The following is a 15,198-nucleotide window of genomic DNA, read 5'->3' on the forward strand; positions in this document are numbered from 1 at the left end:
TCAGTTTCCATTACAAAAAATATTATTTTTTCCTTGGAACTTTGAAACGAGGGATATCAACTATTCCTTTGCCGGGATTGGAACCCCGTGTCTTCCACTGTTAACTGTTTGTAACTTACAAACTGAAATTTAGTAATTCAATAAATGCTTATTATTATTTTATATGTTCATGTTTAATGGATTATGTTTTCTGCAGGAGTACAGGCTATGGTTTTCTGAGTGCCATCAGCAGACTTGCCGCCATCTTGGGCAACTTCACCTTTGCCCATTATATCAGCATAAGCAAAGCTTTGCCGATATTGACCACAGCTGCCGTCTTGTTGGTGGGAGCAATTTGTTCTCTAAAGCTCCCAGAAACCAAAGATATACTTATGTAAGGCTAACAGAAGCAAGGATATAAAAATAATTATTATCTAGGCTACGTGCCAGCATAAAGGATGACGGAACAAACGTATTCATGATTTGTTTTTCGAATTTACTGTTTCGATTGGAAATGCATAGCTGAGCCGATAATTTGAAATTTATACGGCAGTAAACACTTAATGTGTTTTATAGTTGACAACATTAATTGAAGACATTAATTGACAACATTAATTCATTAGTGAATTTAATAGATTCACTGAGAAGTTTATGTGCTTCCTTCTTAAAGAGAGTTTTGTGAATCGAACTATTTCTGAATCATAAAATTTTTTGGTATTTTTCCGTTTTGCCGGCGCAAACGATAAAGTCGCCAATAATGGTTTAACTGACGCCAGACGGAATATCTTCGCTGGTAACCTTTTACGCCTCAGTTTCAAAACAAGTTGAGGCCATTTCTTATCAGATTGTTTCTTTCAATACTGGCATACAATAATATAGAATTTTTACACGATATTTAAATTTTATCCCCTAAGACAATTCACGGTAATTAAGTCAATTAGAACGCAATTACACCACTCATCCGAAGGCGAAATCAAATGTTAAATTCATCAATTGTAATGAGAATGCACTAGCGAAGTAAAGCACTGCGGTTTTACATAATTTCTGAGTAAGCTATTCGTACGAATTGAAATAATTCTTGCATTTAAACTTGTATTCCAAATTAAGATTTAACTTAAAATTAATGTAGATTATTACTGAGCGAATTAAATTTTAGTAGCGTAGTTTACGTGAGATGAGATCACTTGGGGTCACGTGATACGAACCGGCGAATCAGGATTTTGAACCATGAAATCATAGTAAATTCTTAAATTAATGTCTTTTTACAAATTTATTGTCTTTATTTATTGGCTTTTTACAAAATTTTAAACCATATTAAAATGTTTATGCCTTCACAATAAAAAAAAATTCTTAGAATTAACATTTTTTATGTGTATACTGTATGTTGTCGCCAACAAAGTCTGCTTGGCGAGATTTGCGCCGGCGAAACAGAAAAGTACCAATTTTTTACATTAGGTTGAAAAAAAATTGAAAGTAAACGATTATTTAAATTTATACTTAAAGTAACGTTCTTTATTTTCAATTGATTTAATGTAGACCTTTTTAACTTTTCTTTTTAAACTTTATAACCAATTCAATTTAAAAAAGTCCTTCTTATATTTAAATTTCAAAACAAATTACAGCATTTCTCTTTTAGCTTACAACAAGTGTAATGAGAGCCCGGTCTGCAAGAGGAATGAGAAGCGAATTCTACTGAATTCTGCAGATTTATTGACAACGTTCCTATTTTTATCTAAATTCTAAATATAAACAGATTACAGGTGTAATATTTATTAGTTGCATATTGCAGCATACGGTGTACAGGTTTTAAAATAGCGTATTAATATTTAAATTTACCGAATTAATTTTAGTTCCTCATTTAATTACAAGTTTTCGATTAGTATTATTAAATTTACTAGTTATAAGAATTAAAGCGGTATTTTTAATGAAAAAATCAATAACACCACTTTATATAATGGTAAAAGTAGAAACTTTTGAATAAGTTGATAAGTCTGAAGCGAAACGTTGATTGTCTCATAGAGGAAAAACATTAGAAAAAAAATCAGATTTTCTATCACAACTAAAAGAGTGTTTTTTAACATTTTATGTGTTGCCTTTATTTATTAAATATCATGTTCTTCGCACTTAAACCACATAAAATTCAATTCAACAGCAATATCACAAAATATTTAAAAACAGCATATCTTTAGAATTGCCATTGCTCGCTTGAAAATCGTTCAGTTTGTTTAAAAAATTTGTTAACGTATTATAAAATTTGAAATTGATAATAAAACAAATTCGAAATTCAAAACTCGGGCTTCTAAGTACCCATGTTCGGTTGGAGGACTACGTTATTTAAAATTTGATAGCTCTAGGTGCCGTTGCTTTTCCACAATGCGATAAACATTCATGCAGATGCTTCATTATTTAATTTCTATAAATATAATATATGGCGATAATATTTAGTGGCAACAGTTGGAAAAGTGAATTAACGCAGAAAGTGAAATGGCGCAAAATGCCGTTTTGAGACTAATAGCCCTTTGGGTCTAATGGCCTTTTGGTTTAAAAATCAAAACAAAAAGATGGGATATTATCCGTCTCATCACCAAGATATCGCAACTAATTAAATAATAGACGGAAACAGCTTCAGTATAGCCCACCTTTCGCCAAAGCACATGAAATACGTTGTTTTGAAAAATGGTTGCCATCCAGATTTTCGAGGAAACTCCGTGTTTCAAAAATGGAGGCCATCTTGATTTCACCAGAAATCGTGGGTAATAGAAATAAATTTACGGCTATTATACACGATTTTAAAAGAAAGAAATATTAAGGAATGATTAATAAAAATAATTAAGGTAAAATGATGTAATTTTAAAAACAATGCCGAAAAACTCACCTTTGATTGGCCTTTCCCAAATGTAAGATACCTTTGCATGGTATCTTACATTTTTCACAAGTTTGATCCTTCAGTAATCCACAATCCATTAAAAATCCTCTAAAAAGATCATAATCTCTTGTTAATTCATACATAAAATATCTGTTTGGAATGCCTTGCTTTCCGAAACTTTGAAAACTCCCACCTGAAATTTTCCTTTAAAATCTCTCGATACTTAATTACAACATCACTAACAGCAGGTTTAGAGCCATCCATAACTAAATGCAAAAATCTAATCTCTAATACAGTATTCTCCACAATATCTGAGCGTTAAACAATCGCCGAAAATAGTGTTACGAATTTTGTATAGAATAGTTAATTTTAGTACAATTCTAATTAAAAACATTTTGTATTTCCCTGTGCAATGCAGCGCGAGAAAAATTTTAAGAGAAGCTATGCCGGAAAAGTAAGAATACATTGGCACGTGCATTTAACTATGAGTAAATGGATATCTCGGTAATTTGTATTGAAATTGAATAAATGTAACTGACTACTATATTAGCTGTAACCGTAATTCCATCCTCTTGTTTACATTGCGTTTGGCGAATAGTATGGGTTACCACATCATATCATTTATCGCCACCTCTTGGCGATAGTTTTTGATTAAAATTCTGAGTGGGCTATACTAAAGCTGTGCCAATAAACGTATTAATACCAAATATCAGTTTTACAGCAGAGCATATTATTGCTAATTAAAGGATTCTAAATTTGCTATTGTTTTGGTCTCGTGGATACGCGATTTTGTGAAATCCGAAACGAAATAACAGTATTATCAGTTCAAAGGTATTTAAAATTCACCAGCTTGTCTAATTTATTCAATGGTTTATAAAAATATTTAAGTATTTTTTTATCTATATACAAGAAGTACAGTTTCAAATGAATTAGTCATTAATGTTTTCTTACTCCCGTAGATCATAGACGTAGGAACAGTTAACGACATTCATTCGCGATTTAGCAATCGAAACAGTAAATTCTCTATTTTGTGTAATTAAAAAAGCCAGAGGTATACTATTTGCCATTTGTACAGCATCTTAAAAATTTGTGACATTTGTACCGTACAGTGATTGTTGACACGCTTTTATGTGCTCTGTAGTTTTAAAAATGTATAATTGTGATGAAGTGAGTGGTTGTGTTTGTTGTGATGTTATTTGATCTCGCTAGTGTTTGTATAACTCGCTATTTGATAGCCTCTCTTTTTGTAACTAAAAGAACGGCGTTGAAAGTGAAGGTTCATCTGAATGCGAGTTGCAAATCTATTTTTAGCTACTTAGATCGTTGCAAATGATGCGTTCAAATCACAGATGTGTGAAAAATTAAACATTCCTGTAATATTAAAGCCATTACCTTGCTTTTGCTGCCTCGAAACCAATCGATAATCGCTGATGAGCTGATGATAATCACTGGTGAGTATTAGAAAAACCAGATGTTAAAAATTATCCTTTCTATTTCTTTCTTAAATATATCGCTCGGAGATTAAAAAGAATCATTAGAATCATTTGTGATTTTCTCTGTTATAGCTGAAGATCGAACCTACTGAAGAAAATGAAACTTTTATTATTTCTTGCAATAAAATAGCAAGTCCTTGTATGTATACAATACACCTTTATTAAAGAGATGATCATTACAAAAATACACGTTCTTTAAAGACACAGTAAATATCTACTGAAATGTTTTCCTTTAACACTTTCCGGCACGCTACCTTTTAAAGTCGTAGTTTTGATTTAAAAAAAAGGTAAGCAGTCTAATTAGGCCTAGAGAAGTACACAAGTAAAATTTGTGAAGATAGCTCTTATCGTTTTAATTCTGTGGGTGTGCCCAAAGCTGCACACTGATTGAATAGAGCTTCGAAAGGAGTGCTGAAACGAGCATTGTTGTCAATGAACTGACCGATGAGATGCGGAAAAACAAAGAATACAGACTCTCAGTTGCCCTAGATTATTGGTGAGCCCGGTCTGGGCACATTTAGGGTTCGCCGTTTGATTTTAGGAAAGATTTCAAGGTAAAAATTTAAAACTAATATAGAATAAGGAGATTAGCATACAGCCAAAAACATAACATGGAAATTTCTTTTCAAACAATTCCTTTTATACCCTAAAAAATCTGGAAGATTTCTTTGAAAAATGAGGGTCTTAAAAAACTAAACATGGCTAAAATATATGGACTGGTTTGTGTTGAGCTGCCATCTACTATAAATAAAGAAGGTTCAGAGTAACCTATAGTAACCTATAAATCCTTTTTCATTTAATTTTTCTGTACGTACAGAAAGAAATTTTTAGGTGTGTCCAGACCGGACACACTGTGCCGAAAAGGCTTAACTTTTTTTTATTTTTCAGTAACACAAACTTAGCAACAGTTATTTGTTGGATACCACTTAATTGTTTTCCAAGCTTTCTCATATTAAAGGTTATTTAACTAATTTAACCCAATGCTAATTTGTAAAAGTTAAGTCTAATTTACCAAAAGGTTGCTAAGAGCATACTGAAATAGCATAGTAATAGATAACTTAGCAATGCACCTTAGCAGTTAACTTAAAAGTTTAGCAATACATAGTAGCAGCTGGCCTAGGCGCTTGCGTATAGGCACAGCAGCTGATATCTACGTCTTCAAAAGTAATCATAGCAGCAAATCACCTATTATTTCTTTTAACATTGCTGTGACTATTTCTTTTAGTTTGGAGTATGTTATATTGTTAAAGAAATGAGGAATGAAAACACCGGAATTGCTTTAGAATTTAAAATATAATTTTTCAATTCGTTCCAAGGCCCACTTAGAATGATAAACTTCATTGACCTGTGTTACTTAAGACTGATATTGTTAACTTTTTAGTTACCTAAAAGTATCTGCTTAACGAATGTATATGAATGAACTTCAGAATCCGCTTGGATTTCCTTAACGCTGGATGAAAATTCCGATGAATTGTCTGTATGCAGTTAATTTGTGTATTTATAGTCATTTTAATATGTTGTGAAGTGGTGATTTCCCCAGTGTACGTAGAGGGCTGTGATTGTTAACCCATAGTGTACGTGAAGATTAAAATGTGCTTAAGTACACACATATATATATATAGAAATATAGTTGAATATTTGTATGTATCACTATTAATGAATACCAGGGAACAGCGTATCAAAGTACTTTATATTCTGAGAGTAAAAACAGCCATTCTTGGTTTTCCCTAATGAAAGGAAAATCGTAAAACAGAAGACTCTTTGGCTAACGTATGCTACAATTACGTTATGTTACCTGCATTGACAGACTATTTACATGTTTGAAACTGCAGGTGCATTCAAAAATTTTCTAAACTATGCGCATGATTAGTTTTACCGTTACTTTAAATCAACAAGTATCCTTAATTAAATCATTATACCTCATTAATTAATCAGTTAATAGTAATAAGCAGAAAAAACACAAAATTTTCATAAATACACTAGAATTAAAAATATCTGGAATAATTGGGACTCCCTGATAGAGATAATTGTTTTCTTTTCTGCATGCAAAATACGTATGCATTGTAATGCAAATTGGAAATTTTTCCCTCTTTATCATACTTTATTTTAATAGAAATTGTGTAATTTTAGTATAAAAGCATTTTAGATCACTAAAAAAATTCAAAATACACTGCATACTGTATGTATCAATCGAAGTTTATTTAATAGTTCTTTAGAATGCATTTTATCATTCGTATTATTTTTTAAATATTTAAATCAACAAAAATAAAAAAACTCATAAATAAATTAATAATATGTCTTACTTTATTTACCTTAGAAAGCTGATCTGCCCTTTTGCAGTCTATGTAACTAGACATTAATGTAGTATAAATTAAACTAGATAAGATTTTATCTACGCCATCGTGATAATTACGAAAATTTGATTGTCATTACATATTTGTCATTGTATGAAATTATAGGGTTCACACGTAATAGTCTGAAAGAAAGGTGCGCATTTATTGTTGAATACGAAAGTGAGAAAATTAGCTTTAGAAAAAAAAATGGAATAGATATTTCTTATATGTTTTCCAAATGAATTCACCAACCTCCTATAAATATTGTATTTGGCATTTGCTCTCTTCATTTAGTTTTAGTAAGTCAAAATGGGGGCATGTCCCCCCTCCCTAAATTAATCTCCTTGAAACTGTTTAACTTAGTGATAATCTAGGTCTTATGCTCATGAGGAAAAATATGACAGCAAAATAAATGACTGTTTATTTTTCTCAGAGATAGCGTTTGAGGTCTGCAGTAAAACATTTTGTTAATTTTATAGGTGAAAAATATTCCCAAACTCTTAGCAAAATTATCACCTTTTTTTAAATTAGAGAGAAGAAAGTTTTTTTTATTTATTTTGCTTAAACATTTTGTTGATTTATTTTGCACATGATTTTGTTTTTCGTTTAATTCATAAAATTATTCTTCGTTTAATTCATAAAATTATTATTTGCTATAAAATAATATTTTCCTAATCAAATCAAGGTTTTTGGCAATGTTAAGTGCAACGTATAGAGCATGGAGGTTAGAATAGGTGGAGTAAACCTTCTCCGTATGTCCTCAGTAAAAACATAGCCATAAAACAACACGGTATGACGTCACGGTTTTATTATGGCCGCTACCATAAGTGGACTTAAATTCTAATCGGCGTTGTTTGCGTGTTAGCTATTCATCACTAAACGTTTATAAGTCTCCCGTTCTAATTTTGATACTTAACATGAAATGTTTTTCCATTTAATATATAGAAAAATCACAAGCACTGCAAATAACATTTTCAAAGTTTTTAAAATCTAGGTACATGTGTAAAGGGTAACTATAACACAAACATATACATGGTAAAACCTAGAAGATCACTGGAAGTTTCAATGGTATTTTACTGCAAATTATGCTTTGATATTTAGTTTCAAATTCAGTGTAATTTTCTTTTAACAATATGCTCCGTAGTCTTACCCTACGCTGTATGGAGACCATGATAAGACTTCCTTTGCGTTGCTAACATTTTCTTGGCTTCCGTTTTGTGACGTTATGCTTACTCCATCTATTCTAACCTCCTTGGTATAGATTATCATAACAGATTATGCAACATTGTTTCATTTCCGACATAAAGCATGTTTTGATCCGCCTTATAACGGCTAATGTATTCTGAACGAAATAGCTACTGTTTTTAGTCTCAGAATTTAATAAAATTGATCCTGTGTGTATTTTTGTAGAAACCTAATGCCATGTTAAATCAGTCCATCAAATGTGCACTTTTGTTTACAGGAAAAAAAATTATTTTCTATATGGTGCTGATAATTTTATGACTTAAAATATTTAATGTACACTATGGTACTTACATATCCTAAAATCACATTGATGAATAGTCGTGCTGTGTAATATAGTTAATGAATCTCAAAAAATTCAAGAATCAGATATTTAGTTTTTCCCATTTTATGTATGCAATGTTATAATAGTAGAGAAATTGTGTATTCATTTCTTCCTTCTAGAAATATAGCTTGAGTAGAAAATTGTTGAAATACTTTTGTAAATAAAATTCTAAACCCTATTGTTAAGTATCTTAAATATTCCTATGTGTACACAAATGATAGATTGTTTTGAATGAATTGCATTTTGATGTATTGTAATTGATCTCAAAGTACCAGTTGCTTATATTTTTAACTGGCAGCTTGATACCATTAAGTCTTTGAATATGCTACTATTGAAATAATCAAGAAATTCCAAGAATTAACAACTAACTCATGCAAACAAAAAAGTTCAATTAATTTCAAATTTTTAACAACTAATCTTACAATTCATTAGTAATTTTACTGGAATTTTATGGCATACAATTGGAAAGCGTATTTAAAATTTTTACGATCAAAGCTTTATTGCATTAAGGGAAATATTTCCGCCTCTAAGCAAGTTTCAGATGCTTGAATGGTGATTTCCTCATTAATTATTGCCGTGTGTGACAGCATATTATTTGGGCATCAATAATACACCTGTCATATAATTTTCCCTTCACTAATTAGAATGAAGTATTGCCATTCTTCTAAATCTAAATCTCAAAAAATATTTAAGAGCTTCTATTATAAATATAAGAAATTATGGCAATCGCAGCGCCATCTTCAGGCGGGATTCAGAAGGTTAAGAAGGGAAAATTAAAATATTAGCAAGTTATCTCAAGAAACAGTTATACATTTGCAGACGATTGTACTAGAATTTTAATCAGAAACTAATCGAAATTATTGCTTTCAATTACGGTATTTTTGTTTAAACATTTTCTTAGAGCTCTTCAGTTACAAAAATATTCCAAACATAGATTCCATGTAAAACCGCGTCACCATTCCTTTCCTAGCAATATACACAATTCGATATAAAGACATAAGACAATTCATAGAACGTTAGATGTCCTATGAGTTCCAAGAATTTGTCACTTACTGCTTAAAATTCAAATTATTATTTTGAAAACTAAATTTCTCATCAAACAACTACTTTTGAATAGTAAATGATAAAATAAAATAATGTAATAGTTTAAAAAAATTAATTGACAGCTTTTCATGAAAAAAATGAAACTGACACTAGTACCTAACAAAAGAGATAATGCGATAATTACCTCTAAAAAAGAGAACAATGTACGTACAAACATAAAATGTTAGCAACAATTGCAAACTTAATTTTTAATTTCTTATCTTCTTTTCTGAGCGTTTATAATATATCATAGAAATTTACCCTTTCCATCTTTAATAATGCTAATTTATTATTGCATAAGATTTCAATTTCCATAACATTAAATATTTGGAATTTATTTGGTAATTTGTTTATTTTATGCGTGTTCATTGACAATATCACATCTGCTTCTCTTTGAGTGTTGTATGAAACTGTATGGAATGAACTGGCTATACATATCCTCGAAATATAGTATGGACATATTGATATTCAGATCCTGACGAATGTATGCCAGTCAAAGAAATGAAATAGTCTTTTCTTAGTCAGAAATCAATCGTTTTCTTCGTATAAAAGGCAGAATGGTTATTTCGCAAATGAGACATTCCAAACCAAAATTGCAAGTTCTGTTTCATTGAAACTTTGCAGCAGTGGCTGTCAGGGAAACAAGGCAGAAGTTGACTTCTACATCTGGGCAACAGGTCTCAAATATTCTTTTCTTAATTCAATAATATAATTTTCTTTTTCCACATCAATACATTAAATAAAAACATATAAAAAAATCTGAAAGTTTTCAGATTTTAAATTACGTCCAAAGGGGCGTTTTTTAACTTTTTGTGTATTACCTTTATTTATTAAACATCGTGTTCTTTGCACTTAAACCATAAAATTCAGTTCAATAGGTCTCAAAGTAATTTTTAAATGAGCATATCTAGAATTTCCGATACACAGTTCTGCGCGCTGGAGATATAAAGGTCCCCCCCCCCGTAGAGTGTTGCTATTGCTCGCTTTTAAATCGTTTAGTTTGTTACTCAGAAATTCGTTAAAGTTTTACAAAATATGAAATCGATCATAAAACAAATTCCAAATTTCAAATTTGATCTTCCACATGCCTATATTCGTAGCAGGATTATGTCATTCAAAATTCGATGGTTGCTCTATGTACCGTTGTTTTATCACAATGCGAGATATATACATACATTTATGCAGATTTTTCATTATTTAATTTCTTCAAACATAATGCAGGACTCTAACATTTGGTGGCAACAGTTTGAAGAGTAAAACAGACATTTATAGTAATTCAACGCAAAATCGCAAAACGAAAACAATAGTCCTTCAGGGACAAAGCCCCTTTGGACTAAAAACCTTAAAACGTTTACTGTAGATAGTACGTATCGCATTTTCAAATGAAATAAGTTTAAATGCAGCAAAAAATTTGTGTAATTTAACAATTTTTTTTTAGTTTTAAACCAAACAAGTAGGTTTTAAAAAGGGTAACAGTAGTGTATGTGAAGAAAAACATATATTTCGCTAGTTTTCAGTAACTGTTATTTGCAAATCTGGAAAACACAAGTGTCTGAAAAGAAATGCGAATCCCTGCATATTTAAGGGATTTTTGTCATTTACTGCAGTGTTAATTAAATACTTAGTTTTGTTAAAGGTTATTATAGAACTTATTAAATGTTTTATCATATCATATGAAGATTTACAATTGATAAATGGGGTTTATTCGTAACACTGAAATCTTAAACATTTTCATATGCATCGAGAAGAAGTTGAGAAAGCATCAAGCTGTGTGTTTGTATTTTTCCTTTCTTCACGCTGCCACTAATCCAGTTTTTGCTGTAAAATTCATAGATTCTTTTCTAAAATTCATTAAAATTCTTTTCCATAGCGTCTGAAAATGTTTATACGAAATCGGCAATATTTTAAAAGAAAACTAAAGCAATAATAGTTTTATGCGCACCAAAATTGTTCATGTTGTTCCTTGGCTAAACTAGCGACGTTTTTTTTTTTTTTTTTTTTTTTTTTTTTTTTTTCTGGTTGGCTTTCACCGTCAAGTGGTTCAGGCTAGAATACAGTTAAACCTAATTGTGTTCAAATAGAGCCATATGATTAAAATCTAGCTTAAATTTTATCGGTAACTAAAACGGAGAGTCATACAGAAGTAAAAGAATTATGAGCTGAAACTACCACAGATTTACAGATTCACAAACGCAAAATAGTCCCTAACTGCATCTAGTAACAATCCATAAATTTAGTGCTTTCCAATTCCTACTATAAGGATTTCTGACTGAATTTTAACTGTCACCTTATTCTAACCAGTACTAGTTTAATTAAAAGGGGCCGCTTATGATGATACTTCCAATTAGGAAACTCATTCGTTAGTTTCTGATCCTAATGGGGCGGTAAGCTTAAGGCTGCAGAATAACTTTTAATAGTAAGATAGAGCTAAACAGCAGTAATTATCAATCACCCAAATCTCCATTTCCTTTTAAGCTAAATTTATTTTCAGTTTCTGGCATGTCTCTGAAACGAGAGAATCGATTGTTAGGCTTAGATGAAATTTTAACTATTAGTCAGAAGTTAAATAAAGCTCGGTATAATCAGGCATAGAAGCTGAGTAATAACTGATAATATAGGGATTTTAAAGTTGTATCAAATTTAAGTGAAAGCACAATGAATAATTAAAATATGAAAGTGTTTAGGTTATTAAAACTTTTCGGTGTAATCTAATGTAGCAGCCGAAGAATATAGACTGCGGTTTCATTTTTAGATATATTCTTTTAGATGTGCAAGCAATTTGCGGAAAGTAAATATGAAATATATGCAGTTTATAATTAGCGAAAACTCATTTTTTTCCTTAACGTTAAACAAATCTTCTAACGTTTGACCGTTTATTCTCAGCTTTCTTACTCAGTCACAGATTGTTAGTTTTTGCATGTTGCCAACAGTAAAAGAGGAAATAATATAAATAATATGGTGTTATTAAGTGAGAAGAAAGGTTTTTATAGATAATGTATTAAAAATTACTACAGATATGAAAAATATGTATTTGATTTGAAAGAAATAATCGCAAATAACCTTTCATAAGGCAATAAGAAATATGTGTTAGTTATATAGGAAAGTAGAGTTTTCTGGTAATATTCCAAAGCATATTTGCAAGTAAAACTAACGCAATTAAATAAGATAAATACATAAGTATGTTTTTAATAAATTAAAATAATACGCGTTCATTAACGCAAGAAGAAAATAATTTTATGTAATCTTTTGATATTCAAGATAAAAAATATGGTGTCGTAATTAGTGAGAAAAAAATAATTTATGGACTTTCTTTACCAAAATGTGTAATCATCACCATAATTTATCAAAGATTTAATCCGCTGTAAAAAATTAGCCGCTTGTTTTCCCAAACTAAGATAACTATTGTAATTCCGCATTAAGTTAATAATCTTAACTAGCCAAATATAACAACAAATCGCAGCCCTACTTTGAATGTTAATGTTATAAATGCAGAGGTATATTGTTAATACTTTCTATTAAAACTCTCCAACTGGTATCTAAAACCTCAGATATCCCATAGTGCCGTAAGAATAAGGTATTTTCTCGATTAAAATGCCAAAATGTTCTTCATACTTTATACCTGGAATCTTTTCCTTTTAATACCTTACTTTAATTTCTGGGACATAATTCAAGATGCACGTATATATACGTACTTATTCCTAAGAATTATAAAAAGTATTCTAGTGGTCGGAATGTTAAAAAATGTACGGAATCCTCACAGACCAATTAATCTAAGAGTCGCCGATAATAACCATAGCAAGCCACCTGCTAAAGAACAATTTACTACAGATATATTTTTTTTTTTTTTTTTTTTTTCTGGGAGAGAACAAAACTTTTCTGCGCATTTAAATTTCAATTTTTCATATAATATTTTTAAATATTTTTTCAAACTGTGCAAATTTATTTTATGTCGAGGTTTTGATACTTTTTATTCAATTTACATTGCAGTGTCACGTGATCAATCACGATCAATCACGTAAACGATTACTACGCCTAAATCATAAAATATGATTAATTCTGATTTATTTTACTTAACATTAGCCCGTAAATTTTTTTGACTGTTTAGATTAGCTTTATCATCAGCTAAACTGCAACGTTTTTCTTCTATTTGTATACAAAGATATTTGATAAACTTAAATAACTACCACATCGATACATATAATCTGTATAGCAAGGTTCGGCCCACCAGCGGCCGAGCGCTGAACACTGGTAGTTCGGTCCGAGGTTCGAATCCCGCGAACGGGTTGGCTGCATGGGTGTTTTCGTAGTTTTCCCCATGTGTAACGTGTATACGAGCCAGTTTCCCTTAGAAAGTCCTCCACGAAAGGCATCCCTCCTCTTAGGCAGATAGCCCTAGTGTGCTTTGCCATAATTAAATACACCAACACCAAGTATAGCAAGGTTCAACAATTAAATTCTGTTAACAAAGTCTTACTGTTGCTGATAGTTATCCAAACTTAGACAAGGAGCACTCTGTGTTATAATTAAAAGGTAATTTGTTGTTAGGAAATATATTAATCTATTTCTGGTGCCACTGTCCTATATTTTTACCTGTTCCTAGCGGCATTCTCACCTCTTGCCATACAGAAACCTTCTGTAAAAGAAAAGCTCGTACAGATTTTAAGCTAAGTATTCTATACAGAGAAAGTAAATATGAACTTCAATCTGGATTAATAAATTATGTTATCTTTCACAAACATGATGCCATATCTGATTTTTATTTCAATCCCAAAGAAAATATCTAGGGCGAGCACAAATTGTGCAAAAGATTTCAAAGACATAACATATTAAGCTGCCAGTTAACATATATGCTGCATAAATATATTGTATGCTCTGCATACGGGCTAACATATCCGGAGAAAATAAATAAATTTGTATATATATAAACATACATAGTATGAATAATTGTATGTATCATTTCATGTTTTCCTTTACTTGGACTCAAGCTAACCTTTCGTTCTAAATATTCAGTTATATCCTAAGAGATATTCTAAATATTTATTTGCGTGCACAGAAATAATCTAAATATATAGTAGTTTTTCATTCTTTTGAAGGATTAATAATTCAGTGCATATCATTGAGATCATCCTGTGTTTTGCATTTCTTTAAACGTTAGATCTGCTGTTTGTAACACTCGCAAAATCGTCTTTTATCAATTATTCAAGTATTCCTGAACCGAGATGATGACTTTGTCATATTCTCGTACATCTTATTCCTATTCATCATCTAATTCTAGTCTCTTCCTGAAAATTAAGGAAAAAAAGGAAAAACCTTTCAGGAAAAACTAGAATTTTTTTTTAGGTTCGACTAGAAGAAAAGATAAGATATTAAGTACACTGACTCTCAAATCCCTAATGGGCAGGATCATTGTAATTTCTATAAGCAACCAATCGGGCCATGCGAAACTTGAAATTTTGTTGCTTAAATTAGATTTCCATAAAATCGAAATCATGGATGGAATTTAACTGATTGAAGTGAAGAAATATTGAAGCGTCGAGCTCTGTGGTGAAATTTGCTGGATCACTCCTTCCATGTAAAGAAATTTTTGGATTTGTCCATCCGAAGACATATTACAAGACTAGTGATAATTATTTTGAAGAGACTGGTGATGAAATTTTTGGATTTGTCCATCCGAAAACATATTACAAGACTAGTGATAATTATTTTGAAGAGACTGGTGATAAAATTTTTGGATCTGTCCATCCGAAGACATATTACAAGACTGGTGATAATTATTTTGAAGAGACTGGTGATGAACTTGTTGGATCTGTCTATCCAAAGACAAATTACAAGACTGGTGATAATTATTTTGAAATGGCCACTCAATAACTGAGCATT

At 30.8% G+C, this 15,198-nt stretch overlaps 1 protein-coding gene across 1 annotated transcript in view; it reads left to right on the forward strand.

Moving 5' to 3' along the window:
- The window catches only part of LOC118194282 (synaptic vesicle glycoprotein 2C-like), a 100,113-nt gene extending 85,848 nt beyond the window's left edge, over positions 1-14,265 (forward strand). The window contains exon 12 of the mRNA XM_085822729.1: positions 197-14,265. Coding sequence (XP_085678855.1) covers positions 197-377 — 181 coding nt within the window. The 3' untranslated portion in view covers positions 378-14,265. The remainder of the gene's footprint in view (positions 1-196) is intronic.
- The last annotated feature ends 933 nt before the right edge of the window (positions 14,266-15,198 follow it).

This window comes from Stegodyphus dumicola, chromosome 8 (assembly GCF_044657685.1).
Source record: "Stegodyphus dumicola isolate Sdum_Otavi_A_Nest chromosome 8, ASM4465768v1".
NCBI classification, from domain to species: Eukaryota; Metazoa; Arthropoda; class Arachnida; order Araneae; family Eresidae; genus Stegodyphus; species Stegodyphus dumicola.